Consider the following 25,061-nt stretch of genomic DNA (forward strand, 5'->3'; position numbering starts at 1 on the left):
GTGCCGGCTCCTGCTCTGTGCACATGTAGCTGCAGCACACATCGGGTTAATTAACCCGATGTGTGCTGTAACTAGGAGAGCAAGGAGCCAGCGCTAAGCAGTGTGCACTGCTCCCTGCTCTGTGCACATTTAGCTGCAGCACACATCGGGTAATTAACCCGATGTGTGCTGTAACTAGGAGAGCAAGGAGCCAGCGCTGCTCCCTGCTCTCTGCACGTGCGGTGGTAACCAAGGTAAATATCGGGTTGGTTACCCAATATTTACCTTAGTTACCAAGCGCAGCATCTTCCACGCAGCGCTGGGGGCTTGTCACTGGTTGCTGGTGAGCTCACCAGCAACTTGTGTAGCGACGCTCCAGCGATCCCTGCCAGGTCAGGTTGCTGGTGGGATCGCTGGAGCGTTGCAGTGTGACATCTCACCAGCAACCTCCTAGCAACTTACCAGCGATCCCTATCGTTGTTGGGATCGCTGGTAAGTTGCTTAGTGTGACGGTACCTTAACTGTCCCTTTATCAGTGTCAGGCCAGGACTTCACTTCACGCTGGGCTGCGCCAGTTAACTGTCCTATTATTATGCCCACTTTCTGGTTCTCAGTTAGAGGATACACTTTAAACATGCTGTGCAGTCTTTCTCTGAAGTCGCTCAGGGTATGTGACTCCCCGGAGTACTGCGGTAGCCAGTCCGCTCCCGGAAGGTATGGCATTGTGAGCGGCATTACGGGCGCTGCAGCGGGAGCTGGGGCAACGGCGACTGGGATTACATTGGCCGGTGCTGCTGCGTCTTGGGCTATAGCAGCCGCCCGGTCTCCCTCTGAGTCGGACATCTTCCTTCCCCCTTAGTGGACCTTACCAGGCTCTGCTCCCTTTTCAAAATCTCTTCAGAGTCGCGCGGGGTTAACGAACCTCCGCTCTGATGGCGCACGCTCTTTTTCGGGCATGCCCCCCTTCTCCCTGCGCTCAGCGAGGCTAATGGCGGCAGCAGTTTTTACAGTAAAACAGTCTTTTAAGCACAGTTCTTCAAGGCGCACAGTACCCGGTGGGACCGGGCACGAAATCCTGTTCGTGATGCCAAGGTTGACTCGCCCACCCCAGGGCTTTGGGACACCCGATGTCTGGCCGGACTAGTCCGGGGGTAGTCAGTGGTGGCGGGGCCCGACTCCGTGACCCTGGCGTGGTCAACTAATATGGCAGTTGTGGGGGTGGTAATTAATAATAAAGTTTGTGGAATATTCGTGACGCCACCTATGGATTGCGACTAAGGAGCCGCTGCTGCTGGATGGGACCTCCGGGGCTGATGGATTAGCAGCTGGAATGGTTCTGCTCCCCACAGGTGGAGCGGTACCCCGGGGCAACCGTTGGTGCTTATTAAAGTCTATGGTGCTTGGGAATGGTGCAGGACTAATCAGGTAGTGTAAGAACTGACACAAACAGTCTCTTTACCTTCTTTTCTTTTACTTTGGAACAGTTCAGTCCTGGGAGACCGTCACAGGTGGTGAAGGGGATCCGGTCGGCCTGGAAGTACCTGGGGAGATCTCCTTGGCCAGTCGAGTATTGAGGCCTACTCCCTGTTCTTCTTTTGCTTCTACAGGACCCTGCACTCTAGGTTTAGCAATGGCCCTCTTGCTGCTAGGACTGGTGGCAAGTCCCTTTCTTGTAGGATAGGCTGTGCAGGCCCTCTCTGATGCTTCGCTGTTGGGGTCCACACCGGGCCCTGGTGATGCAGCTGTACCTTCGGGTTGTTGTGGGGGCCAGGAGACCTACAGTCCTCCTGCCCTTCGGATTCGGTTACTAGGGGATCCAACACCCTGGCAACCACAGACTCCGATGTCTAATTTTCAGTGTGTTCTTCTGTGGCAAACCAGTTCTGACCAGTTCTCCCCTAGAATCTTCTCTACGTGCCTCGCTACGGCTCCTGCTTCTTCTGGGTTGAGCTAGCCTAGCTCCAAACCCCAGCTCACAAGACCGTCTACTCAGCTCCTCTCTCTGTGAACTTCTCTAACAGACAACCTAACTCCTCCCTCAGGTCAGACTTAAGGAAGTGCTCCCTGGAACTCCAGGTTTAGAGCTCCCTCTGCTGGCCTGAGGGAGAAAGAGTGTTGAATGTTGGTACTTACTGGCCAATAGACTTTCCCAATTACCTCCAGGCTCAGCATTAACCCTTTGGAGGGGCAACGCTGTTGTGGCAACCAGATCCTGGGGCACCACAAAAACCAAAGGGTAACACTGTATATTGGAATAATCCCTCGGGGGTCACTAAGGCTGTATTTTCTTTATCTGCATCAGTCAGAATTACCTGCCAATACCTCTTTGGGAGATACAGTGTGGAAAAGTACCATGCCTGCCCAAACCGTTCGATTAACTCGTCCACCCAAGGCATGGAATATGCGTCAAATTTGGATAGCTCGTTGAGTTTACGGAAATCATTACATAATCTTAGGGACCCATCGGGCTTCGGTATTAGAACTATCGGACTAGCCAATTCACTCTGAGATTCCTCAATGACCCCTAACTGAACATATATTTCATCTCGTCCGAGATGGCTTGTCGCCGAGCTTCAGGCACCCGATACGGCTTTAGTCGGACTTTGGCCTGGGGCTCCGTGATAATGTCATGGCAGATGACCGAGGTATGACTAGGGAGCTCGGAAAACACATCCGAATTCCTACTAATGAACTCCCGAATTTCCTGAACCTGAGTAGGTGACAGGGTATCCGCTAAATTCACTGCGGTAGAGGCTCCCTCCAACACCCTTGAAGGTGATGGAGCTGTCTCCGTCAGGAATGCTGGCAGCGGATGACCCCCATGAGGAAGATTCCTATCCTTCCATAGCTTCAGAAGGTTCACATGGTATACCTGCTCAGGTTTTCTCCGCCCAGGTTGATGAACCTTGGAGTTCACCGGCCCTACTTTTTCTATAACCTCATAGGAACCCTGCTATTTGGCTAGAAATTTACTTTCTACTGTGGGTACCAGAACCAATACCCGGTCCCCTGGACTAAAGGTTCTGACCCATGCGTCTCAATTATAGACTCGACCCTGAGCCTGCTGTGCTGCCTCCATGTGTTCCATGACCAGCGGGAGGACTGTTTCCATTCTTTCCTGTATGTTTGCAATGTGCTCGATAATACTTTTGTGTGGAGTTGGCTGCTGTTCCCATGCCTCTTTGGCGATATCAAGCAAGCCCCTGGGATGTCTGACGTACAAAAGTTCGAAGGGAGAGAACCTTGTGGAGGCCTGTGGCACCTCATGCACTGCGAACAAAAGGTAAGGCAGTAAAAGATGCCAATCTTTTCCATCTTGAGACACAGCCCTTTTTAGCATATTTTTTAGGGTTTTATTGAACCTTTCTACTAGGCCATCTGTTTGGGGATGATACACGGATGTACGCAATTGCTTTACACTTAGTAACCGGCATAGCTCCTTCATAATCTTTGAGACAAATGGGGTTCCCTGATCTGTCAAAATCTCTTTAGGGATTTCCACCCGAGAAAATATATTCATCAATTCTTTAGCAATGAGTTTCGCAGAAGTGTGTCGCAGGGGTACTGCTTCCGGGTACTGGGTAGCATAATCAAGGACCACCAGTTGGTATCCACAAGCAGACCTGGTAACCTGGACAAACGAGATCCATAGCCACTCGTTCGAAGGGTACCTCTATAATTAGCAGAGGCACTAGTGGACTCCGAAAGTGTGGCTGGGGACTGGTCACCTGACAGATGAGACAGGAGTTACAGTATTGATTTACCTCCTCAAAAATGCCTATCCAGAAAAAACGCTGCAATATCCAATCTAGCGTTTTCTTGTGACCTAGGTGTCCTCCCAACACATGTGTATGAGCTAAGTCCATTACTAACCTACGGTATGCCCTTGGTACCAACAATTGCTCAACCGTTTCTTCCCATATTCGGGTTACCCAGTATAATAAATTTTGTGTCATCTCAAATCGTGGCCATACTGTATGGACCCTGGAATGCTGTGGCTCCCCATTAATAAACAGTATGTTCTCTCTTGCATGAGTCAGCATGGGATCTTGGATTTGCACACTACCGAAATTGTCACCCAAGATGTTTAAATCCGACAATTCAGGTATCGGTGGCAATATTTCCACATCCCCTGCCAACACTTTTATAGGGAACTGTTCCCCTTCCTCCACCTGAGGGGATGTCACCCCTACTGCCAGCACCTCCTCCTCAGGACCACCAGTTTCCTGCTCCCCTTTGGGAGAAAGCAGCATTGTCAGCCTTGGAGCCGCTGGTGGGTCACTATGTGGGACCTTCTGGGACCACAAGACAGAAAACAAGGGGTAATCTCTCCCAATTATCAACTCATAATGTAACCTTTCAACAACCCCCACATCATTACATTGAGTAGAAAAACACCAGGAAAGTAAATATTCCAGCTCACCAATCTGTAGATCTAGATGTCCATTTGGGCCAGTGCACGGTGTCTGTGGTTGGCTTCCACAGGTGTAGCAGTCATTGAAGGGAGGAAGGGGTAGAAAACAAATCCAGCACTGATGTCTATAAAAAATTCTTCTTTATTTCAAATTCATCATAAAAATTGAAATGGATCAATCTTTCCAAAAGCCCTGATTGCGCCTTACGCATTTCAGAGAAAAAAACTCCTTAATCATAGGCAAATTGTATCAGTTAAAAGGGTGGCATGTTGAGCCGCAAGTTTTGATATATGTATACTGGTTAAATAAAAGCTGTGGCCATTCGCTCATTAAGGTTGTTATGCCGTTATTTTAAGTAAAATTGTTAAGAGGGTGTTCAACATTGGAGACCTAATTATCCCTTATAGATACGTCAAGGGTTTTATTCACACTTATGTTGACAGTCAGTAGTTCAAAGGAAAAAACAACAACACAAAGTCCATCACTCAGCCCTGTTTGCTCCACAGGACTGGTGCACACCCTTTCCTGAATAGGTTGCAAGTCCCTTAGATACGGTCCCGTACAAACACTGCCCTGCAGTGTGAGATGGCAGTTCTTCCTTGAAGTCCGGTACCACACTGAGCTGTCCTTCTAGCCCCAGCTCTCCACACCTATGCACTGAACACAGAGTAGCTGTGTTTTTTCGGGCGTTGCCTGGAAAACCCAGATAACCAGAAAGCTTCCATGCCAGAATTCTGCTTTCTCCAGTCAGCGCTCCAACAAGACTACATTTTGTAAGGAGAAATATTCCTGCCATCTAGTAACGCACCACAGGTGATACAAAAAATATTTGTAAAAGAGGTACCTAAAGATCTTTGCCAAGGTGCTTTCAACTTTCTTAAAGTCAGGTCTCTTCTCGGGATCCTCTTCCCAGCAATTTTTCACAAGAACATAAACCTGAAAATATATAAAAATGGAACACAATCAGCTTGATAAACAAAACATTACCCACTAATCCTTCCAGATTAGATTTATTATAGATGTGTAGACATAGGAAATTAAAGGCATCAGCAATCTAGGATTAGTTCCAGGATAAGACCAAATTCAGCCAGCCGTAAAACACAGTCTGTGTGCTAACCATGATGCATGGACTAGCTGTCATGCGATGTTAGGTTTCAAAATCATTAGGGGTCACGTTGGTGTCGGTTAGTGTTCACACTGCAGAGTCTGAGAGACAACCTGATGTCTCCTAGTTTTTCAGCCAGAGCTGCGCATTGGCTGTTTTATGTGCACCGTTCTTCATTCCTTCAGGAGTTAATTTCTGCTGACCTGGGGAACTCTGCTAGGAGCTCAAGTTGCTAATTACCAATCAATCACAGCAGTCTACTTCCTATATAAGGTACTGGATTCTGCTACTCAGTGCCGATAATAGTTCCAGTTTGTGCAGTTATTCTAGTCTTATTGTGGTGATCTAATCTGTTGATGATCTGTGATGTGCTTACTATGCAGTGTGGAAGTTTCCCAGTTGTCCGTTTACCTTCTTCCTTTTATGTTATTTTCCCTGTGCATTTATTGTTGTTACTTGGTATTTGATTGCCATGTGTACAAGCTTTTTTTTTTTCTCCTGTCCACGTTTAGTTGTGGGGTTTGTGACTATAGTCCCGACTCACCCCTTGGGTGGAGGAGGGGAAGGGGAGTTACACCAGGCCTTGGACAGGAGTTTGGGGCACTTTGCACACTACGATATCGCAGGTGCGATGTCGAAGGGGTCATGTCGAAAGTGACGCACTTCCGGCGTCGCACTCGACATTGTAGTGTGTAAATCCTAGATGATACGATTAACGAGCACAAAATCGTCGTAATTGTATCATCGGTGTAGTGTCTGGGAATTCCATAATTACGCGGCTGCAACAGGTACAATGTTGTTCCTCGTTCCTGTGGCAGCACACATCGCTGTGTGTGAAGCCGCAGGAGCGAGGAACATCTCCTACCTGCATCCTGCAGCTCACGCCGGCTATGCGGAAGGACAGAGGTGGGCGGGATGTTTATGTCCCGCTCATCTCTGCCCCTCCGCTTCTATTGGCTGCCTGCCGTATGACGTCGCTATGACGCCGCACGACCCGCCCCCTTAATAAGGAGGCGGGTCGCCGGCCAGATCGACGTCGCAAGGCAGGTGAGTCCATGTGAAGCTGCCATAGCGATAATGTTCGCTGCGGCTGCTATCACAAGATATCGCAGCTGTGACGGGGGCGGGGACTATCGTGCTCGGCATCGCAAGCATCGGCTTTTTGCATTTTTAGCATTTTGCCACTGCATAAATTACACCATATACATGACACACACATAGATACTATAGAAAAGATAGATGGATGCAGGGTCGGACTGGGGTGTCTGTGGTCAAAAGGAGGAGTTAACTCTAGAGGTCACACAACAACTATATGCAAATAGCTGCAGGAGCCCCCACACAGCATGTTATCCACAGCAGGAGCCACCACACAGCCTCCTATGCACAGCAGGAGCCTTCACACAGCATGTTATGTGTACCCCCCCGCGGGCTCGGCCGGCTGCCGAGCCGCTCGGATCCGTGCTCGTATGGTGGCTGGCTAGAGCTCCTCACGGACCCGGGGGTCACGTCGCTCTGCAAGGTGGGTTGGCGCTACACGCAGGGACTTCGGTGGGGAGTTCCACGGCCGGGTCCGCGGTGGTTTGTAAGGGATATAAGTTCGTGACGCCACCCACGGGTTGTGGTGAATGGATGGACACCACCGCTGCCGTTGACTAGGCCTCCCGGGGACGGTGTTGCGCAGCTTGGTGTTGACCCCTCCGTGGGTAGGGGAGTGATGGTCCCGGGGGCCCGAGGGAGGTGCTGAGGCGTAGGGATGAGTGCGTGCTGGGTGCCGGTGCTGTGCGCGGCTCGAAGGCACTGGTGTACTCACTATGATACAACACACTGGAGTCTCTGGTAAACCAAACGGGGTGATGAACGGTACCCGCAGCCGGCTGCAGCTTCTCCCTTTATAGGTTGGTGGTTTCCGCCTTTCTCCTGCACCTCTTTATGTGAATGTTTTGACTCCTATGCCTAAGCAACGGTAGTCCGCTCCCCGGCTTGCTGGGTGTCGGGAGAGCCCTGTTTGCCTGCAGACGCTGGCCCCTTGGGTCTCTATGCCTTGGCGGTGGCTTTACCCTAATGGTTGGGCTGTTGTCTTCAGTCGGGGCTTGTGTGGGAAAGGTCCTTAAGTCCAGTCCTCAATCAGTTGATTTGACTCAGCCCTGTGGATTCTGGGCTTCGTACTGGGTCTGAGTACCCCTCCTGGTGCTCCGGTTTCCAATCGGTTCCCCGGTTCGGTACCGGCGGGCCACCGCCCGACCCCGTTCCCTACGGTTCCACCGGCTGTAATCCCAACTCCTGCAGGCGGCCACCACTGTCTGCCTCCTTTCCAGAGGTGACTGGGCTCCAACCCAGACATCTGAGTAGACTATTGGCAGGCCTGGTCACAGGTCTGCCCTTGAACTTGACTTCTTTCCTCCACTGTCAGACTAATCACTAGAACTACTGCTTTTTCCCGCCTCCAGGCCTGTGAACTCCTCGGTGGGCGGAGCCAATCGCCTGGCTCCGCCCCCCTGGTGTGGACATCAAACCTGGAGGGTGGTGACAAGGTTTTGAAGTTTGGCTGCTGTCACCTTTTTAGGGAGGTGGGTGTGTGTGTCGCGGGCGGAGGGGACGCGCTCGCCACGCTCGGGTCCGGGGCTTCTGCTGCTGCTGCTCGGTGGCTCGAGCGGTGGGCCGGACCCGGGGACTCTAGCAGCGCTCCTCACCCGTGAGTGAAAAGGGATGGTTTATTTAGGGAGAGAGTTCGTGACGCCACCCACGGGACGTGGTGATGATGGCACCACCGCTGCTGGTGACGGGAATCCCGGGAGAGATGGTAGGGAGCATCTAGGATGTTGTCCCCTCCGTGGGTAGGGGTTGGTGATCCCGGGGCCCGGTGGTGTAACGGGGAGGCTGTATGGCTGGGGTGCAGGGTTGCAGGGACAGCGCGGCGCGGTGCCGGACGGCACTGATGTACTCACTCAGACAATCAATGACAGAGTCTCTGGTAAACCAAAACGGCCGGATGGAGGGGTCCCGCAGCCGGCTGCAGTGTTGTTGTGCTCTTCCCGGACGGCTGATGGTGGCTGTCTTTCCCGGCACCTGTTAGAATGTTCTGACTCCTGTGGTTGCCCACCGGTAGTCTGCTCCCCAGCGTATAGGTGCCGTAGGAGCCCGTTTTGCCCGCAGGCGCTGGCCCTTGGATCTCTAGCCTGTGGCGGTGGCTGTATATCCTCATGGTGTGGACTTTTGCCTTCTGTCGGGTCTTGGTTGTTGGGAAACCCCTGGGGTTCCTGTCACACTCGGATTTGACTATTGTCGGTGGCTCCAAGCCTGGTCAGGGTCCGGTGGCCCTGCCTGTGTGCTTAACTTCACTCCGGTCCTCGATTCGGTACCGGTGGGTCACCGCCCAACCCCGGTCCTACGGTTCTGCAGAGATCCGTTAACTCCTGCAGACGGCCACCACCGTCTGCCAACCTTGCTGTCAGTGCCTGGGCTCCAACCCAGACACTTGCAGTTTCTGACTTCTCGCTTTAACCTCTCAAACTCATCTGCTCCTTTTCCCACCTCCAGGCCTGTTAACTCCTCGGTGGGTGGGGCCAACCGCCTGGCTCCGCCCCACCTGGTGTTGACATCAGACCTTGGAGGGAAGCAACAAGGGTTTTTGTCTGACTGTTGTAACTGTCTAGGGTGGGGGTGTGTATGTTGTTATGTCTGTGACTACCTGGCTAGTCCAGGGCATCACATTCCCCCTTGGTGAAATGCAGACCATCCGCGGGCTGCCCGTCCATCACTGGTTTTATTTTTGTTTCTGCAAAAAATAAATTAACATATTAACATTCAACATAAGCATTTTCTTCAGTTCTTCCCTTATGGGAGGCTCGGTACTTTAAAGTTTCAACATATAAAACATTTTTATTACTGACGGACAGCTTCATGGTCATCCGCTCCCCCACCCAAGTAACCTACACCTTGATGCTGCCCCTAAGAAGCAGGTAGCACCCCTTTACCCCAGTCCTGGTCCAGGTTACCCAAGCGGGAACGGGTATGGTGTCTCGCACCCGGCTGTCACTTCAAGGGACCCCACGTCCAGGGGGACCCCTGACCCCCGAAGGATGGCCACCGGTCTAGGTGGTGGCTGGGCCCCAGCCTACTCTGCTGCGGGCTCTTCCTCCAATCTGCCTCTCAGGAGGAGGCACGGAACGGAAAACGGCCCACAAATTATTTACAAACCCACAAGTTCGTGGGTGGCCTGCTAGTTCTCGGCCATGTCCATGAGCAGTTTCTCATGTGGGCGGTAAAAACACACAGGGTCCCTCTGGGGACAACTTGCCGGCAACGGCCGGGATAATCACTGGTTGCTGACCAGGAGAAACTTCGGTTTTGATTAGTGGTCATTCATTCAACGGAAAAACAAAGTGCTGAGGGTCCCAACGGGAAGAAGGTTGCAACGGAGGACGGCGGCCATCATTTGAGGTCACCTTCCTCATAGGCCTCCTCCAACTCAACATCCGGACGGCACGGTGGGGGAGGGGACTGGGACCGCTTCTGAGCACTGCGGCCTACCCTCTGCTTGACATCCAGGGCGAACCAGCCCCTCTCCCCGCAATGTTGGGTGTAAGTCACCAAGTCGCCCGGTTGTAAGTCGCGACCAGGATGACTGGTTGACAGGTGAGAGTTCACATCTCGGTGGGCCACGAATATCTCAGCCTCCAGGCCCAGGTTCGTACACGAAGCCGTACCCCCGCTGAGGATCAAATCACCTCACCTGGCCTTCATACACCTGGCCCCGCACCCGAAAGGTGGCGTTTCGGAGATTGTCCTTCTCCTTCATGATGCGTGCCAGCATTTCGGCCTTCTGCTGCTCCCTAGCGGCAATTTCCTGGCCCAGCTGGCTCGGCTCCCTGTCCCAGTAAGGGGCGTTTGCTTGCCTGTTGTGAATGTTAGTTATGTTTTGGCTGCTGGGAGGCTCCCTCTGGTGGCCAGGAATGGTTTGGACTTGGACCAGGTGTGTTGTGCAATGGGCGTTTCCTTTGCTAACTCTCTGCTTATTTAAATCCTGGTCTGATAGCAGGCCATGCCGGATGTCAGTTGTTCTTTGTATCACCAGCCTGCTTCATTCTGCTCCACACCACATCTACCTCAGATAAGTGCTTGCTCTTTATTTATTGTTTGGTTGTTTTGCTCTTATCTGGGTTTGTCATTTGCTGTGGTTGTTTCAGTTTATTTGCATGCAGGGATTTTCCCCCTCAGTTGCTTGGCTGGGGAACTCCCTGCAGTTCTGTTTGAAGTATAGCTCCTTTGGGTCCATGTGTTTGTGGCTTGTTGAATTTGTTATGATTCTTATTTTCTGTTCATTGGTATGACAAAAGCACCTGGTATAGGACGGAGTTCAGATCGTGCGATCTGAGGGCCTTTTTGTACTATCAGGAATTTGGAATTTTGCAGGATTTTTCTCTGGCCACCATCAGTCCCTTTCCTGTCCTTTCCTATTTTAGTCAGTGGGGGCCTCACGTTTTGCTAATCCTGTCATCTATCTGTGTATTGTGTTTTTCCTATATCACCGCAGTCTTTGAATGTGGGGGGCTTGCTATTCTTGTCTATTTTCTGAGGCAGAGAGTTATTCATCTTTCCTTCCTTTAGGATAGTTAGTTCTCCGGCTGGGTTCGCGGTGCACAGGATGTTAGTTCACCCCTCGGCTACTTCTAGTTGTGATGGTTAGTAAGGGGATGACGGCCAGATTAGTTGCCAATGCTCTTGTCACCTTTTACCAATGATTTGTGGTGGTCTTCCATGGTTCCGGGTCATACCAATTGCCCCTGCACGCGGGTCGGGCCCCGCTGGACTGCGCCCACACCGGCTACGACCGGCAATCTCTTGTGGGGGTCCTGCGGTGACGTGGCCTGGGCTGCTGCTTTGCAGCGACGACCCGGCGCAGCCTCAGCCGAGGCGTGGGGTTCAGGGACAGCAGGCCTCACCTGCTGGGCCATCCGGTTCACGGCTTCCACCTCTCCAGTAGCCGGACGGACTGCCGGGGCCGGGACGATCTCGGGTGCGGCTGCTTCCGGGGCCGATGGCTTCTTGTCGCGGACGGGCACCACCCGCGGGATCTTCCATGGCAGCGGGAGGGATGCGGGCCGTTCACGGACAGCGCCTACAGGCTGGTCCTCCAGGGCGGACGGACTGGGTTCCGCTGCCGGTATCGGGGACAGCGAGCCTAGTGGCGAGGCGGCAACAGCTGGTGTGGGTGGCGGGGGAGGCAGCAGGGTGAGCGGGCGCAGACCGGGCCCCTCAGCCGCAGCGGCCTGTCCTTCAGGGACACAGGGGCGTGGGTCGCTTACCCGCTCCTCCAACATTGCCTCCACCTCGCGTTTCCGCACGGCCACCACCACCTCCTCCATTTCGGCCACCCACCGCTCCATCAAGAGCCGGACCTGGGCCTGCAGGCGGCAGCACATTTGCGCGGTCCGGGCCTCCACGCACGCCACTGTTCCTGGCCTGGGCTCCGGAATCTCTGCGTGGCCGGACGGGACGGACATGTCAGCGCTTGTGCTTCCAGGAACCGGATGTGTAGCAGAGTCCTGGCGTCCCTGCTCTTTATACCCTCGGTTACATGAGGCAGGCCTTCACCCGCCCCCGCCCTTGGTTCTTTCTAGCACTCTTTTCTCTTTGGGGGCGGGGCTTCGCTTTCGCGCCTTTCCTGCTCGAGGAAGATGCTCGAGCGGGAAATCTTCGCGCCAAAGATGGCGGCACTTCAAATTTTTTCGGCTGGACGCCGCCGGCGGAGACTGCAAGTTGCACTTCTACCGGTAGGTAGACTGGTTCTATCCTGTTTGCAGACGCCAAGTTGTCGCGGGCGGAGGGGACGCGCTCGCCACGCTCGAGTCCGGGGCTTCTGCTGCTGATGCTCGGTGGCTCGAGCGGTGGGCCGGACCCAGGGACTCGAGCAGCGCTCCTCACCCATGAGTGACAAGGGATGGTTTGTTTGGGGAGAGAGTTCGTGACGCCACCCACGGGACGTGGTGATGATGGCACCACCGCTGCTGGTGACGGGGATCCCGGGAGAGATAGTAGGGAGCAGCTAGGATGTTGTCCCCTCCGTGGGCAGGGGCTGGTGATCCCGGGGCCCGGATGGTGATACGGGGAGGCTGGATGGCTGGGGTGCAGGGTTGCAGGGACAGCGTGGCACGGTGCCGGACGGCACTGGTGTACTCACTCAGACAATCAATGACAGAGTCTCTGGTAAACCAGAACGGCTGGATGGACGGGTCCCGCAGCCGGCTGCAGTGTTGTTGTGCTCTCCCAGGACAGCTGATGGTGGCTGTCTTTCCCTGCACCTGTTAGAATGTTCTGACTCCTGTGGTTGCTCACCGGTAGTCCGCTCCCCGGCGTATAGGTGCCATAGGAGCCCGTTTTGCCCGCAGGTGCTGGCCCTTGGATCTCTAGCCTGTGGCGGTGGCTGTATATCCTCACGGTGTGGACTTTTGCCTTCTGTTGGGTCTTGGTTGTTGGGAAACCCCTGGGGTTCCGGTCACACTCGGATTTGACTATTGTCGGCGGCTCCAAGCCTGGTCAGGGTCCGGTGGCCCTGCCTGTGTGCTTAACTTCATTCCGGTCCCCGATTCAGTACCGGTGGGCCACCGCCCAACCCCGGTCCTACGGTTCTACAGTGATCCGTTAACTCCTTTACACGGCCACCATCGTCTGCCAACCTTGCTGTCAGTGCCTGGGCTCCAACCCAGACACTTTCAGTTTCTGACTTCTCGCTTTCACCTCTCAAACTCATCTGCTCCTTTTACCACCTCCAGGCCTGTGAACTCCTCGGTGGGTGGGGCCAACCCCCTGGCTCCGCCCCACCTGGTGTGGACATCAGACCTTGGAGGGAGGCAACAAGGGTTTTTGTCTGACTGTTGTAACTGTCTAGGGTGGGGGTGTGTATGTTGTTATGTCTGTGACTACCTGGCTAGTCCAGGGCGTCACATGTGTGCATGGGACTACCTGGGATGACCTGACTAGTCCAGGGTGTCACATTATGCACAGAAGGAGCCCCCACACAGCCTCCTATGCACAGCAGTCGCTACCACACAGCCTCCTATGCACAGCAGGAGCCTTCACACAGGCTCCCATACACAGCAGGGTCCCCCACACAGCCTCCTATGTACATCAGGAGCCCTCACACAGGCTCCCATACACAGCGGAGCCTCTTATAGACAACAGGAGCCCCCACAGATCCCATAGACATAAAAAAATTACACTCACCTAATCCTGATTCCCAGCACCGCAGCCTCCGTCTTCTCTTCTATGGTGGCCTGCGGAGGCAGCGCAATGCAATGATGTCACTGCTCTGACCTTGCGGATATAAGGTCTCCTAAGACACAGGCTTGCAGCGGTCTGTGGCTTAGGAGACGGGCAGTGATAGAGCATGAAGCTCTTGCTTTGTCACAGGATTGAACTGTATCAGGGTGACGCCCATATAGTTCAGTGTGGTGGTTGCAGAAGATTCGGGGCTCCGGCCAAGAAGTTCTGGGCTGGAGCTCCGGATCTTTGATGCCAGTGGTGTCCCTGCTGGCGGGTCTTCTCTATGTCCAGTTGGTAAGCCCTCTGGGGCATTGACTGGTGTCTGTGTGCCAGACCGACGCTGGATAGATGATAGACAAATATATATCAGATAGATAATAGAAAGATAGATAGATATATGATAGATAGAGGGATAGATAGATAGAGGGATAGATAGATAAATATATGATAGATAGATAGATAATAGAGAAACATAGATATAAACAGATATATAATAGAGAGATAGGCAGACAGGCAGATAATAGACAGCTAGATATTGCACTATACAGGACACACACATGTTATACATAACACACACAGACAGCACATAATACATTACAGATGACACACACATGTTATACTCACATACAGTCATTTCCTGGGCTTCAGGATTTCAGGGTAGTTTTTCTAACAGCATCTCCGTCAGTGCTGCTGCCCCTCCACCCTCTCTGTGGTAAAGACAGGAGGAGAGAGGACACAGAGCCGAGAGCAGGTGAGGGCGCCCCCTGCTGGAGGCTGTGCAGGGAGCCGACAGTGCAGAGTGGAGGAGAGAGGGGAGGGCGCCCTCTGCTGGAGGCTGTGCAGGGAGCCGACAGTGCAGGGCGAAGGGGAGGGGGGAGGGCTGAGGGCACCCCTGCTGGAGGCTGTGCAGGGAGCCGACAATGCAGAGCGGAGGGGAGAGGGGAGGGCACCCCCTTCTGGAGGCTGTGCAGGGAGCCGACAGTGCAGAGTGGAGTGGAGGGCGCCCCCTGCTGGAGGCTGTGCAGGGAGCCGACAGTGCAGAGTGGAGGAGAGAGGAGAGGGCGCCCCCTGCTGGAGGTTGTGCAGGGAGCCGACAGTGCAGAGTGGAGGAGAGAGGGGAGGGCGCCCCCTACTGGAGGCTGTGCAGGGAGCCGACAGTGCAGAGCAAAGGGGAGGTGGGAGGGCTGAGGGCACCCCTGCTGGAGGCTGTGCAGGGAGCCGACAATGCAGAGCGGAGGGGAGAGGGGAGGGCACCCCCTTCTGGAGGCTGTGCAGGGAGCAGACAGTGCAGAGCGGAGTGGAGGGCGCCCCCTGCTGGAGGCTGTGCAGGGAGCCGACAGTGCAGAATGGAGGAGAGAGGGGAGGGCGCCCCCTGCTGGAGGCTGTGCAGGGAGCCGACAGTGCAGAGCGGAGGGGAGGGGGGAGGGCTGAGGGCACCCCTGCTGGAGGCTGTGCAGGGAGCCGACAATGCGGAGCGGAGGGGAGAGGGGAGGGCACCCCCTGCTGGAGGATGTGCAGGGAGCCAACAGTGCAGAGCGGAGGGGAGGGGGGAGGGCGGAGGGTGCCCCCTGCTGGAGGCTGTGCAGGGAGCTGACAGTGCAGAGCGGAGGGGTGGGCGGAGCGCACCCCCTGCTGGAGGCTGTGCAGGGAGGCCCCCAGCTGGAGGTTGTGCAGGGAGCCAACAGTGCAGAGCGGAGAGGAGGGGTGAGGGTGCCCCCTGCTGGAGGCTGTGCAGGGAGCCGACAAAGGGGAAGTGAGGGTGCTCCTGCTGGAGCCTGTGCATTAGGAGCGGCAAAGTGAAAGTAAACAGCTCTGATCCCTGGGCGCTCCCTCTGCTGTCGGCCTGCTGGCGCACTGTGCGACCACACCACTCGCACATAGGTAAAGCCGGCTATGCTGGTAACCATAGTACACATGGGGTTACTAAGCAAAGCGCCTTGCTTAGTGTTACCCGATGTGTACCTTGGCTACGTGCTCAGGGAGCAGGGAGCCGGTTTCTAGAAGCTGCGGACACTGGTAACCAAGGTAAATATCGGGTAACCAAGCAAAGCGCTTTGCTTGGTTACCCGATGTGTACCTTGGTTACCAGCGTCCGCAGAAGTCGGCTCCCTGCACATTCAGATCGTTGCTCTCTCGCTGTCAAACACAGCGATGTGTGCTTCACAGCGGGAGAGCAACGACCAAAAAATGGTCCAGGACATTCAGCAACGACCGGCGACCTCACAGCAGGGGCCAGGTTGTTGCTGGATGTCACACACAGCGACATCGCTAGCAAAATAACTGTTGCGTCACAAAAACCGTGACTCAGCAGCGATGTCGCTAGCAATGTCGCTTAGTGAGACGTGGCCTTTATAAACATTCACAACATTTATCTTGCTTGTCTATCTTTGAATTCTGTATATTGTTTATATAGATTTTTGCATTTTTCCTTTGATTTACATTATATATAAATTACCCAAACAAGTTCAAGTATCCAGCAATATTAAATAAAACTATTTCCCACCTCTATCTCCCATTCCTCTGCTGTCTCTAGAAGAAGGTCTGGTCGGAATGGACAGTTTCCTTTAATATTCTTCACGTTTGCAATTTTTTCTTTGGTTGATCATGGATGAAGAAATGCAGCATACAGTGAATTAAAAGTTCAGCTGAAATTTGTTTGTAACTTATACTGGCAATTATATTTCTTCCACAAATAAAAGACTTTTCTGAACAAATATCTTTTGAATATGATGTAGACATTCTACCTCATTATATTCTTAAACATGTAACATTATTACATTAAGGAAAACCAAAGATCCCGATTCATAAAAGTGATTATGCCAAATGTTTGGCATAAATTGCTTTGAAAAGTCTCAAAATTATTGCACAATGTGTAGTTGCGCAAAAATTTCGAGACTTTTCATTTTATGCCAGTTTAGCTCATCTCTGTGAAAATTCATGATGAATTGCGGTATACCTCATGCTAGAAATTTTATTCGAATCCCAGAATAGAGTAAGATTTGTAGCTTGGTGCACAGAGGTGCACGTCACTTGTCAAACGTGCCTGATTCATTAAGAGACGCACGCTTCTTGAGGGCTCCAACACACATCCGTTAAAACCACGCACGTGTGATACGGGCCGTTTTTCGGGTCCGTTTTCCGTTTTTTAGGTCCGTTTTTATGGTATGTGTGGCCAGCGTGTGTATCCCGTATGCTAACCGTATGTGCGTGTGGAATGTCCGTGTGTGCGTGAGTGAAATAACTGACGTGTGTGTTGTCCATGTGAAATGTACGTGTGTGATGCAAAATGTCGTTACTACATGTCGGAAGACAGAGTAGCGGGATGAGAATGAACTCGGGTGAACTTCACCCGACTTCATTGTCATGCCGCGGTTCTGTCTGTGCCGTGTACTGATTAGCGGTCACCTGTGAAGGATTCACCGGTGACCGCTAATCCCCCGAGTGACTGAAGTGTCCCCCCCCTCTCTCATACTCACCAATCCCCGATCACCGGCGCTGCACGGCGTTCACACTGCTCCCGCGGCTTTTTCTAATTTGAAAAAGCCGGCCGCTCATTAAACAATCTTGTATTCCCTGCTTTCCCCGCCCACCGGCGCCTATGATTGGTTGCAGTGAGACACGCCCCCATGCTGAGTGACAGGTGTCTCACTGCACCCAATCACAGCAGCCGGGGGGCATGTCACTATGGAGTATAGAAATAAATAAATAAATAATTTAAAAAAAAAACGGCGTGCGGTTCCCCCCATTTTAATACCAGCCAGATAAAGCCATATGGCTGAAGGCTGGTATTCTCAGGATGGGGAGCCCCACGTTATGGGGAGCCCCCCAGCCTAACAATATCAGTCAGCAGCCGCCCAGAATTGCCGCATACATTATATGCGACAGTTCTGGGACTGTACCCGGCTCTTCCCGATTTGCCCTGGTGCGTTGGCAAATCGGGGTAATAAGGAGTTATTGGCAGCCCATAGCTGCCAATAAGTCCTAGATTAATCATGTCAGGCGTCTCCACGAGATACCTTCCATGATTAATCTGTAAGTGACATTTAAAAAACACACACACACACGAAAAAATCCTTTATTAGAAATAAAAAACACTAACAAAGTCCCCCATCACCAATTTATTAACCCCGACAAACCCTCCATGTCCGGCGTAATCCACAGTCCTCCAGCGTCGCTTCCAGCTCTGCTGCATGCAGGTGACAGGAGCAGCAGAATACACCGCCGCTCCTGTCACCTCCACGCAACAAATGAGGTGAGTAGCGCGATCAGCTGCTGTCAGTCAAGTAACTCGCGGCCACCGCTGGATCCAGCAGTGGCCGCGGGTAACCTCAGTGACAGCTCAATTCTGGGCGGCTGCTGACTGATATTGTTAGGCTGGGGGGCTCCCCATAACGTGGAGCTCCCCATCCTGAGAATACCAGCCTTCAGCCGTATGGCTTTATCTGGCTGGTATTAAAATTGGGGGGGACCGCACGCCGTTTTTTTTTAATTATTTATTTTCCTGCACAGTATAGACACGTCCACCGGCTGCTGTGATTGGGTGCAGTGAGACAGCTGTCACTCAGCATGGTGGGCGTGTGTGACTGCAACCAATCACAGGTGCCGGTGGGTGGGTAAAGCAGGGAATACGAGATTGATTAATGAGTGGCCGGCTTTTTCAAAAGAGGAAAAGCCGCCGAAGTTTTTATAACAGCAGTGCAGCGCCGCGCCGGAGATCGGGGAACGGTAAGTATGAGAGAAGGGGGGGAACTGACCGACAGACAGCGAGAGGGACAGATAAGACAGAGAGACCGACCGACAGACATAGAGACCGACCGACGGACTGAGGGAGAGAACGAAACAGAAAAAGAAAAAAGACCGACATCACATGAAAAAAGCACAAAACGTACAGGGAGCAAACAGAGATGCGTCCCTGTCACTCGGACGTGCGCACAGACCCATTGACTTTCATTGGGTCCGTGCTGCATGTTGCGTGTAGAAAACGGACATGCTGCCGTGCAAAACGCACACAGGTACGGATCATGGACACGGACAAACGGACATGCATCAAAAACGCATGTGGAGCTTTTATCATACAATAACATTGGTGCACGTTTGGCCGTGTCTCCAGTATACACGGAAACGGACCAAACACGCACGTGTTTCACGGATGTGTGTTTCAGGCCTAAAGGGGTTTTCCTATGATAAAAGTTAATTTGAATCAATAGATCCTGGAATAATAACAAGTTCCTCAACTAGATGTGTTAAAAACTGTACAGGGACACGGTCTGATCATACCACAGCTCATGGGCAGGGGAGGACGCAAACAAGTCTACAGACATTACTGCATGATATTGCCCCTGTCAAAGACCTGTGGTGTGATCAGACCAATTCCCTGTACCGTCAGACACGGCCATTACACAATACACAGCAGGGGCACATATATAAGATTATGTCAGCACAGGAACATTTTTTTAAACACATCCAACCGTGGAACTTATTATAAAGGGTGCTTTACACGCTGCAACATCGCTAACGATATATTGTTGGGGTCACGTCGTTAGTGACGCACATCCGGCGCCATTAGCGACATTGCAGCGTGTGACACAAATGAGGGACGATCAACGAGCGCAAAAACATGAAAAATCGTTGCTCGTTGACATGTCATTCATTTCCTTAATATCGTTGCTGCTGCAGGTACGATGTTGTTCGTTGTTCCTGCGGCAGCACACATCGCTATGTGTGACACCACAGGAACAATGAACATCTCCTACCTGTGTCCACCGGAAAAGAAGGAAGGAAGGAGGTGGGTGGGATCTTCCGGCCGCTCATCTCCGCCCTTCCTCTTCTATTGGACGGCCGTTTTGTGACGTCGCTGTGACGCTGAATGCACCTTCCCCTTGAAGGAGGGATTGTTCGGCATCAACAGCGACGTCGCAGAAGAGGTATGTGCGTGTGATGCTGCCGTAGTGATAATGTTCGACGGAGCCCGTAGCCGACCGGAGGTGCTGCTGTGGAAAGCCCCGAAGCCCGAACCGGAGGCGTTCCCCGAGAAATCCCCTGAGCCGGAGCCGATGGACCGCTCCGTAAAGAAGGCCCAGCAGCGGAAAGCCCCTGTGCCCATCCCCCACGCCTCGGACGAGGTAGCGCCGGGTTGCCGCTGCAAGGCGGCGTCCAAGGCCATGTCACCGCGGGACCTTCTGCCCAGATCACCAGCAGTGGGCAGTGTCCAAAAGGTCTCGCGGGGCCCGACCCGTGCGCCGGAGCTCGCAGCAGCCCCGTACTTAGACAGGGAGCCGGTACCGTTGGGCCCAGAAATTGAAGAGAGAGAGAGGAAGAAGGCGGAGTTGGTGGCCCGTGCGATCCGGGAGAAAGAGAGTCTCCGCCAGGCAACCTTCAGCGTCCGAGGCCCGCTGTATGAGGGGCAGGTGAGGCGGTTTGATGTCCGCCGGGGCTATGGATTCATTTACGAACCGGGCCTGGAGGCCGAAGTTTTTATAGCCCGGCGGGATGTTAATGCCCACCTTCCAGAAGAGCACCCAGGCCGTAACCTGATGCCGGGAGATCTGGGGCAGTACACCCGGCACTGTGGGGAGAGGGGGTGGTTTGCCCTGGATGCAAAGTTGAGGGGCAGCCAGGAGGCCCGTGTGAGCACCGCACCCCCTCCCTCAGGTGATGCCGAGGAATCGGAGTAAGGGCAGCGGAGCACCGTTGTCACCGTCCCCATTGGGACCACCTGTGTGTGTTTTAAAGTTTAAAGTTTTAAAGAATGGAAAAATGATAAGAGAAATGAAACCGTGAAAAGTCACCTGATTGTCTACTGCTGATTACAACCGGTCGTAGCCGGCAACTGGTCCCCGTTGGGACCCCCTTTACAAATTCACATAGAAACTTCTATGAACATGCCTGAGAACTTGCAAGGCAACCACAAACTTGTGGCCTGTAAATAATTATGTTGTTGCAGCTTCCACCGTTGCCGCCTCCGGAGAGGCAGATTGGAGGAAGGGCCCGCAGTGGAGCAGGCTGGGGCTCAGCCACCACAGGAACCGGTGGCAATCCTCTGGGGGGTTTCAGGGGCTCCCCATGGACGTGGGTCCCCTGGAAAGGACAGAACCCGCTCTGGCAATTTGTGCAGGACTGGGGTCAAGGGGTGCTGCCTGTTTGCTTAGGGGCAGCATCAGGGCCAGGTTGCTTGGGTGGGAGAGAGCGGAAGCCGTAACCGTTGAAACCATTTTGAAACCGTTTAAGTAAGAGTACCTCCCGATGTGGGAAGAAGTTATTATAAATGTATGTGTGTTACCGTTTTTCTATTATTTCTACAGTTAAAAGAAAAAAATAAAACTGGTGTTGGATTGGCAGCCCGCGGACGGTCTGCATTTTGCTAAGGGGGAATGTGACGCCCTGGACAAGCCAGGGGTCACAGGTAATTACACCACCACAACCTACACCCTGGATAGGCACATCTAAGCTAGACCCAAAAATCCTTGTTGCCTTCCTCCAGGGGCTGATGTTCACACCAGGGGGTGGGCCAGGCGGTTGGTCCCGCCCACCGAGGAGATCACAGTCCTGGAGGCGGGAAAAGTGAGCACATGAGTTTTGGACGTGAGAGTGTGAGGAGTAAAGTGGTAGTAGAGCAACTATCTGACAGAGTCCGGGTGTGTGCCCCGGACAGAGACAGCAAGGTTAGCAGACGGCGGTGACTGTCTGCAGGAGTGGTCTATCGGAGTTGCCGTAAGGACCGTGGACGGGTGGTGGCCCGGCGGTACCGGACTGGTACACAAGGAGAAGCTAGCACCATTGGCAGGGGCTTTTCGGACCCCGGCAAGGCTTGGAGTCGCCGTGAATTTGCCAAATCCGTCAGTGAAGGGGACCTCCTGGGTTTCCAAACAACTAAGTCCCGATTGAAGGCAACAGTCCGACCGAGTGAGAGGGACACCGCCACCGCCAAGGCATCAGTTCCTCAGGGCCAGCGCCTGCGGGCGAAAAGGGGGCTCCTCCGGCCCATATCCAAGCCGGGGAGCGGGTTACCGGTGGGAACCCATTGGAACCAGCAGTAGTACTTAAGTGCAGGGAACGGACAGTCACCGTTAACCTACCGGGGAAAAGCATCAGCAGCCGTCCGTGGGACCCGTCTTTCCAGCCGTGTGTTTTACCGAGAACTGTGTCATCGTCTCAGGCTGAGTGAGTACCACCGTGCCGTGCGGCACAGCGCTGCCCCCGTGACCCTGCACCTCGCCAGGCCCCGCAACCCGCCTGCCATCACCCATCCTTACCCCATCACTGGGCCCCGGGACAACCAAACCCCCTTTAATGAATCACAATTTTCTAACTCCAATACGAAGTTGTTCATAACAGTGTTGTTGAATCTAGGCCAAAGATTCTTTTCAACAGATAAATCTTTTCTAAACATTAATGTTCATGTATTGAAATAATCATTTTACCTTTGTGGTCATGGCATTGTTCTGTGTAAAATGTTTCTTTCCTCAAGATAATTTCTTGTGCGATAATTCCATAGCTATAGACATCACCTTTCTGAGAAACCCCATCTTGGCGTATGTGTTCGGGAGACATCCACAAATCTTTAAATAATGAATAAAACTAAACTTTAACTTCAATTGTAATCATAATGTATTTTTTGTTTAAATTTCTGTACAGTTAGTGTTTTACACATCTGATTTTGCATATCAGTTTTATCCATTATGTTTTTGCGAATTGATCACATAATAAATATAGTCAAAGGGAGACGTGTCTGAGTGTGGTCCAATTCACAAACCTGCTTTTAGTGATGGTCGAACATGCAGATCGGCAGGACTAACCAGAATTAAAAAAAAAAAAAAAAAAAAATTGGTTCCGGCCCAGAATTGATCCCGGATATCTGGCCAGATGCCGGTCTCCATGTAAGTCTATAGGGATCAGATTCCGGTGCTTAAAAATAGTGGTAGAAGAAATAGGAGGATTAGCGCACTCACGCTATACTTACTGAGTCTCTGGCGCAGCTGTAACTGCTTCCAGGCTGCTCACTCTTCTTCCGTGGTCGCTCATTTCCTTTCATGCATATTAACTGCTTCCCTTGTCCACCGACAGTCCTGGCATCTGTGATTTATTGCAATCATTGGTGCCCTCAGCCTATGTGACATTATCTGACTGCAACCAATCACAGACTGTGTCTGCAGATCACTACCATGGTATAAAAATAAATGAATAAATAAATTGGCATACGGTCCTCTTATATACCCAGCACAGATAAAGCATATGGCTACAGGCTGTAGCCCCCTGCCATGCATATATCTTGACTGCGTATCAAAATAAGAGGAATCACATGTGGCTTTTTTATTAAAGTTATTTAAATAAATCATTTTTAAAAAAACTGACGTGTGGTCCCCCTTAGTTTTGATACTCAGCCACAATAAAGCCTGACAACTGAGGGCTAGTACTCTTAGGCTGGGGAGACCCATGATTATTGGGCCCCCAGCCTAAAAATAGCAGCCTGCAGCTGCACAGGATTGTCTCATCCATTAGGTGGGACAATCCCAGCACTTTTCTCGGGTCTTCCTGATTATTATTATTATTTATTATTATAGCGCCATTAATTCCATGGCGCTTTACAAGTAAAAAAAGGTATACGTACAGCAATCATTAACAGTACAAAACAGACTGGTACAGGAGGAGAGAGGACCCTGCCCGCGAGGGCTCACAGTCTACAGGGAATGGGTGAGGGTACAATAGGTGAGGACAGAGTTGGTTGCGCAGTGGTGTACAGGACTAAAGGCCACTTTACACGCTGCGATATCGTGACCGATATCGCCAGCGTGTGTACCCGCCCCCATCGGTTGTGCGACATGGGCAAATCGCTGCCCGTGTCACACAACATCGCCCGGACCCGTCACACTACTTACCTGCCCTGCGACGACGCTGTGACCGGCGAACCGCCTTTTTTCTAAGGAGGCGGTTCTTTCAGCGTCACAGCGACGTCACAGCAGCGTCACTGAACCGCAACCCAATAGAAGCGGAGGGGCGGAGATGAGCGGGACGAACATCCCGCCCACCTCCTTCCTTCCTTCCGCATTGTGGCCGGGAGGCAGGTAAGGGGAGGTTCCTCGTTCCTGCGGTGTCACACGGAGCGATGTGTGCTGCCGCAGGTACGAGGAACAACTTTGTTACTGCAGCAGCAACGATATTTGAGAATGGACCCCAATGTCACCGATGAGCGATTTTGCACGTTTTTGCGACAATGCAAAATCGCTCATAGGTGTCACACGCAACGGCATCGCTAAAGCGACCGAATGTGCGTCACAAAATCCGTGACCCCAACGAGGTCGCTTGAGCAATGTTGCAGCATGTAAAGCCCACTTAAGGGTTATAGTAGGTTGTATGAAGAAGTTGGTCTTCAGGTTCCTCTTGAAGCTTTTCACGGTAGGACAGAGTCTGATATGCTGGGGTAGAGCGTTCCACAGTATGGGAGAGGCACAGGAGAAATCTTGTATACGATTCTGGGAAGAGGAGATAAGAGAGGAGTAGAGAAGGAGATCTTGTGAGGATCTGAGGTTGCGTGCAGGTAGATACCGGGAGACTAGGTAACAGATGTAAGGAAGAGACAGGTTGTGGATGGGTTTGTAGGTCATGGTTAATGTTTTGAACTGGAGTCTTCTGGCAATGGGAAGCCAGTGAAGGGATTGGCAGAGTGGTGAGGCTGGGAAATAGCAAGGGGAGAGGTGGATTAACTGCCACTAAGCCCTAGATTAGTAATGGTGAGGGTCTATGAGATTACTAATCTGTAATCTAATCTGTATTAGATTAATAATCTGTAAGTGAAAAGAAATAAACACAAACACTGAAAAAATCCTTTAATAAAATACAAAAAACACCCTCTTTCTGCAATTTATTATCCCCAATGATTCCAGCTGTGCTACATCTGAAGGCACAGAGCATGGCCATAGACAATGGCCACCCGATCTTCAGGCAGAGACTGAGCTGCAGCGATGAGGGTTGACATCACTCAGGTTATTTGCAGTCACAGCTGGAGGTTCCCATGGTCCTCCACCTGTGAACTCTTTAAACTCAGACCTGCATCTCTTGGTAGAAAACTGCTGTCACTTCAGATGTAGCAGAGCTGGAATCGTCCTGGTACCTCATGTGGATTGCGTAGGACCTGGATGTTTTGGGCGTTAATAAAGGGGTGAAAGAGGGTGTTTATTTTGTATTTTATTTCAAATAAAGGATTTCTTCTGTGTTTGTGTTTATTTCTTTTCATTTACAGATTAGTAATGAGGGAGTCTCAAAGACGCCTACCATGATTAATCTAGGGATTAGTGGCAACTGTG

At 52.3% G+C, this 25,061-nt stretch overlaps 1 protein-coding gene across 1 annotated transcript in view; it reads right to left on the reverse strand.

Moving 5' to 3' along the window:
• Positions 1-25,061, reverse strand: part of GUCY2C (guanylate cyclase 2C) — a 686,038-nt gene that overhangs the window by 179,036 nt on the left and 481,941 nt on the right. Inside the window, 3 exon segments of the mRNA XM_075320892.1 lie at positions 5,239-5,330; positions 16,265-16,353; positions 22,182-22,319. Coding sequence (XP_075177007.1) covers positions 5,239-5,330; positions 16,265-16,353; positions 22,182-22,319 — 319 coding nt within the window.

The sequence above is a fragment of the Anomaloglossus baeobatrachus genome, chromosome 8 (genome assembly GCF_048569485.1).
Source record: "Anomaloglossus baeobatrachus isolate aAnoBae1 chromosome 8, aAnoBae1.hap1, whole genome shotgun sequence".
NCBI lineage: Eukaryota > Metazoa > Chordata > Amphibia > Anura > Aromobatidae > Anomaloglossus > Anomaloglossus baeobatrachus.